Genomic DNA, 6,000 nt, shown 5'->3' with positions numbered 1-6,000 from the left:
TAATCTTTTAGAAGATCATCCGTTCGGTTCTCAAAATTCCTTTTTATTCTGTTGTTGGCTAGTGTGCTCTGTGTTGAATAACTGGTTATCAGGGCCAATTTGGGACCTGGATCCTGCACTCTTATTTCTAAGCTCACGGAGACTCTGCCTATCTTTTATTGATCTACGTTTATTTTTTACTTAGATTTCTTTCTTCTGTTTCTTTTCTTATGGCTGTACCGTAAGCTCTTTGTAGCCCTGTTTCGATAAGTGCTTTATAAATAAATGTTAATGCCATTTTTAGCAGAAGGTGAGAAGATAAGAGTGAAGGAGGGGAAGGTGAAAGGATGCAGAGGTGTGTTTGTGGGGGGTTGAGAGAGAGAGAGAGAGAGAGAGAGAGAGATATGGTGGTGAATGATGTATTCAGTACACAGTACATTTAATCTCAGCGGCTCACTGTCCTCGGTGTGAGAGAGGAATATGAGAGGAGGATAGATTAGGAAGGACCGGCGATGAAGAGGAATAAACTCTGTAACCCTCCACGTACACGTGTGTGTGTGTGTGTGTGTGCACGCATGTGAATAGAAAGGGAGGGATGGAAGGAGAGAGAGAAGCATAAATACAGACGATAAGACTGCTGGTGCAGAGAGAGAACATAACCGAGAGAGCAGTGGCGCTCTTGCGCCTTTGTTGTTGTTGTTGTTGTTTGACCTGAGATCAGATTCTAGAAATGTCAGTCGCTCTTCGATTTTTCAAAAATAGCAGACCTACAAGCTCGTATCGCGCCACTCGGTGGCGCGATATGAGCTTGTAGTTCTGCTATTTTTGAAAAATATATGAGCTTGTAGATCTGCTATTTTTCAATAGCTAAAGCATAACATGATGCTGACACCAAAATGGGTGCCCCTTCAGAATGGGTTAAGTGCTTCTTCCACCACTGTGAGAGAGGAGGGGGACTAAGGGAGACCTGCAACCTTTTTGACATTAGGTGCCATTTTCATTTTCTTGATAGTCAATGTGTCATATCAACATTAAGTTGACATTAAGTTCAACGTTAAATTGAATTGTGACACTGCATGAAAATAAAACATAATTTTGATTGTCCATAAGCTATATAACCACCTTTATTTTTCTAGAAATCATTTCTTTCACACCAGGATGTAATGATCATTATACTCAACTGCAATAACCTCAAATATCTCCCAGACTCCCTCCCCAGTCTGAGTTCAGAGTGAATGTAGAATTATGTGCACGATGTAGTTTGCACATATATATATATATATATATATATATTAGAAAAGAAAGAAAAACTCTTTCACATGTATGCCAGTGTGCCAGTGATCACCCTCCCCTGTGCCACCCGTGCCTGAGGTTGCCTACCTCTGAAGACGACCGGAGTGTCGCGTTAAAACAAGAGGCTGTCAGCTGTCTGTCAAAATGGCAAAAATGCAAGCCGTTTCCCTGACTGATAAACATAAAAATAAAGGGCAGAGGAAGAGCGGGCGCAGGATGATGGCACAAGCCAACCCGCGTCCCTCGCCACATTACGCCTCATTATTGCCCGGGCTGTCAGTCTCCCACCGAGGCACAGGAGCAGCAGGAAAAGAAACTGTTTGGAAAGGAACCTAGAGCGTGCTTGGAAGCGTTCCAGTTCCACTCGGAATTAACGTGGCAGCGTTCCAGCTCCGAGGATAAGACTGGCTGCGAGGCATCAGCAACTCCACAGTCAACAACTCACTCTCTGTCGGCACGGCACCTCGCTATAGCTCGCTGTCATGCCTGGCTCGCCACGGGGGCCATGGGGGAGGGGCCACGGGGGATCCTAGCCAGGGGCGAGTCGAGTCAACCGTGACAGAAAGTCAGCGACAGTGTAACAGAATTAGATACAAACAGCCATAGAACCAAGATAACCTAACATACTGTACAATTGGTAGGTGGGCTGAAGGGCCAAATAGAGGACTTGTGTTAACCACTTTCACCCTGGCATCCATATTTTGGTCATTCTAGGCAAAATAATTAAATAAATCAATGATAATACTGCCCTACAAAGCAACTGCAGTAACTACATTTTTGGACACGCTGACTTGTTTGTATAAATTAGCCTTTGTGATTTTGGGGATAAATAACAACACATACAATGAGTGTAATATAACCGATATGTCATTTGGCTGATCATTATAACAATAAAAAAAGAAATTAATACGTTTTCAGAAGTAATACAAATAGCTAATCTACGAGTAGCCTATAGTATGAGCTCATAATGTGTTTTTGCTATTCATCACACAACAAAATATTTAAAAGATACTCCCTATATATAAATAAAGAGTCTTAATGTAGTGTAAAGATGGACCATCGAGAATATTCATTTAGTTTAACCCATTCTGACCGGGCACCCATTTTGGTGTCGGCATCATGTTATGCTTTACCTATTGAAAAATAGCAGATCTACAAGCTCGTATCGCGCCACTCGGTGGCGCGATATGAGCTTGTAGATCTGCTATTTTTGAAAAATCTGATCTCAGGTCAGAATGGGTTAAGTAAGCAGGTCGTAAATCCCTGGGAGATGGATTGTTGAGGTGGAGCACCACAGCTAGCATCAAGCGCCCAGTATTAGTTACCCAGGATCATCAAACACAGAACCCTGGGATCCAAAGGCAAACCATGACAAATTTACCACAGAGAGTCAACTCTCAAAGTTTAATTAACGTGTGTGTGTGTGTGTGTGTGTGTGTGTGTGTGTGTGTGTGTGTGTGTGTGTGTGTGTGTGTGTGTGCGCGTGTGCGCGTGCTCGCGCGCATGTGTGTGCGCGCGTGTGTTTGCTTGCTCTGCAGCAACACAGGACTTTGATCAACATATTAATTATTTGTTTGCGTTGCATCAAAAAGCACTTAATCACTCTGATGAAGCCGACATCCCTGCTGGCAAAAATATGGAACAACAATTAATCACAGAAAATATTGTAGCAATATGACTCAGCCTGTCTACATTTCTCAGGGTGAATCCACATTCCTAGCAATCTTTACTGCCTCACTAAACTTGGATAGATGGATAGATATCCGTATACCAATATACAGTATATGCTGTGCATAGCCTACTGTTGATAAATATACCCTGTTTAACGCCATGTCTACGCCATATATATATATATTTATAGATAGATAGATAGATAGATAGATAGATAGATAGATAGATAGATATATACACTACACATGCATAGATTTACAGTAGACACTGTAAAGTAGATAGATAGATGGTACATAGATAGTGTACAATTGCAGATACTATAAGCGTGTGTGTGTGTGTGTGTGTGTGTGTGTGTGTGTGTGTGTGTGTGTGTGTGTGTGTGTGTGTGTGTGTGCGTGTGCGTGTGCGTGTGCGCAGCTGAAGGTTGCAGACACGGTGAATGAGGTGGAGCTGGAAGGCTTGACTCCAGACACAGAGTACACAGTGACCGTCTACGCCATGTATGGAGAGGAGGCCAGTGACCCCATGACCAGCCAGGAGACCACCTGTAAGGCATGCACACACACACACACACACACACACACACACACACACACACACACACACACACACACACACACACACACGCAGGGAGATATTCAATCTTGAACTTGTAGATAGGCAATGTTTTGGTATGTATTCAACAGTGGAAAACTCTTAACTCTAACCCACCTAAACCTGACCTCTAACTACATATCCCTAACCCTAACCCCAAACTGAACTTTTCCTAATTCTAAAGCTACCTCCCCAAATCTTTTTTTGACCATAAAACAACCATTTATCTTGTCAGGACCACGACAGTGGTCCGCACAATTTCTATTCCTTAAATTCTGCCCATACTTATACTGATATTTGGTCCTCACAAGTATAGTGATGCAAACACACACACACACACACACACACACACACACACACACCCTAGAGTTCCACCTCCGGCGTGAGATCTATAATGCGGCGTTGTAGAAACTTAAATATATTCCACACAACATTCGTAAAAATTCCAATTCCATCAAATTCGCCACGGAGGTTTTATGACCCTCTGAACTGGAGCCAGCGCTCCGGGAAACCCAGCGTGTCTGTTGGGTTTGAGCTCTCTGATGATAACGCTCCAGCCGCCAGGCATGTTTCGATATATATTCTGCGGCTGACTGGCAGAAACCTCCTATCTCCATGTTCTATTTAAAAAAAAGTTATCCCACGATTTTTAACCCATTTTTGTTCACCCGGTGCCAATTGCCTATAAACTGTAATCCTGGGCGGCTACTCTCCCTTTGCCAACCTGGGAAGAGCCCCGAACTGAGCTCATGCTTCCTTCAATGGGAGAGGAGTGAGCAGGCCGCTTCTTATCACCTGACGTGGACGGGGACGGGGGGTTCCCAGGTAGGACAGAGCGTGTGGAAGGAACACATTATTCCAACCAGTTCCTTTCCCCTCCCATCAGGCCAGGGACCAGGATTACTGCATGTTTTTGGTGAGGATATTTTACCCAAAGGGACATGGGGGAGAATATGCAAATTCCACACAGAAAAAGGCCCTATATCTCCATGTTCTAAATTCCGCCCTATACTTCCACGTTACACAAAAGTAGCAGATTTGCAAGCGATGCATTTTGAGCTTGCTGATCTGGTGCTTTTCCTGTTTTTGAATTTGAATCTTGAAATGTAACAGTTTTTGGACATATGAGGTTTTCACCCAACAGAGACGGTAGACTCTGTGGCTGACTGGCACTCCCACAAAATAGCAGACCTACAAGCTCGTATCGCGCCACTCGGTGGCGCGATATGAGCTTGTAGATCTGCTATTTTTCAATAGCTAAAGCATAACATGATGCTGACACCAAAATGGGTGCCCGTTCAGAATGGGTTAAATCGTTCTCAATTCAAGTCATGAAACAATTTCCATATTGACCCTGTCGGATGGAAGGCTTCCACGAAAACCCTACATTTTCACGAAATGGAAAAAATAACAAATTTTCCAATGGATGCATTTTTTTATATAACTATGTTATATTATATCTTTGCTGTTGGGAAGAAACCACTTTACTCCAAAATGTTAAATTTTTTTCAGGAAATTAAGAAAACAAAGCAATACAGCCTCCTCAAAGTTGGTGTTGTGACTTTATATATTGTCAATTACTTCCATGAGAGGGGGAGAAGTTAGTTGCTTTATCAGACAGTTTGAGGGTCCAATGGAGTTAAGAGGTTTTGTCTGAAGCGCTTTTTACCACTTTGAACCAACACACAGATGTAAAGGGTGTTAAATAGCAGTTATTTAAGGCAATAAAATAAAAAACCTCAAAAATGTAGTTAGGTGGTTTCCTCCCGACAGCAATGATATTATATTATGGAACCTGCAGACACACCTAAACAATTTAGTTTCAAAATCTTTCCAAATTGGTGTAAAAAGCATGTGTCCAGGTAGCCTGATTAACCACTCCCCCTTGAAATGCATTCAAATGCAATGTGATTTCAAAGGGGAGTGGTTCACCAGGCTAGTGTCCAGGTAGCAAATTGCAAAAAACATGAAAAAGTTGGCAGACATTAATCATATATATCTAATTATCTACGCTTTCGTTCTGTCTCTCGGTCCATCCGTCCTTCCCACATATTGCCATCCTACATGAAAATGCATGCACATACTTTTTCCCCCAAAAAGGAAATCTGCAAAAGAAAAGGAGATGAAACTTTAACCAAACTAGCATTGGTGCTTGTTAACAATGAGGTGTGTTTTCGCAAGCCATGACAGGCTGCTTTTCTGAGCCCCAATAAAAGCAACCTGGCACGCGCCGCTCACCAAGCACATTGCACGGCGCCGGCTGCCAACTCGCGCGGCTCAGCATTTCTAATTATGTTTCACTGTGAGGATGGTTTTTTTCTTCTCTCAATTTTTCTGATGCACTGGTAGGGCGGCCCCCACCCAGCTCGCTAATTAAGGTTTTATGAGACCTCTTTTGAAGAGCTAGAGGGGGTTGAATCTGTAAGTTTAGACTTGTTTTGTAACTTGGTATGACACAGGAGC

The 6,000-nt window shown here is 42.9% G+C and overlaps 1 protein-coding gene across 5 annotated transcripts in view; it reads left to right on the top strand.

Annotated features, from left to right (window-relative positions):
• Positions 1–6,000, top strand: part of col14a1b (collagen, type XIV, alpha 1b) — a 162,250-nt gene that overhangs the window by 77,756 nt on the left and 78,494 nt on the right. For all 5 annotated transcript variants that reach the window (XM_083787762.1, XM_083787761.1, XM_083787765.1 and 2 more), the window contains one exon: positions 3,361–3,490. In XM_083787762.1, the coding sequence (XP_083643888.1) occupies positions 3,361–3,490 (130 nt within the window). The remainder of the gene's footprint in view (positions 1–3,360; positions 3,491–6,000) is intronic.

Source organism: Protomyctophum parallelum (genome assembly GCF_964188405.1).
Source record: "Protomyctophum parallelum genome assembly, chromosome: 1".
NCBI classification, from domain to species: Eukaryota; Metazoa; Chordata; class Actinopteri; order Myctophiformes; family Myctophidae; genus Protomyctophum; species Protomyctophum parallelum.
Note: the sequence above shows the minus strand (reverse complement) of the source record. Positions and strands in the feature narration are given on the sequence as shown.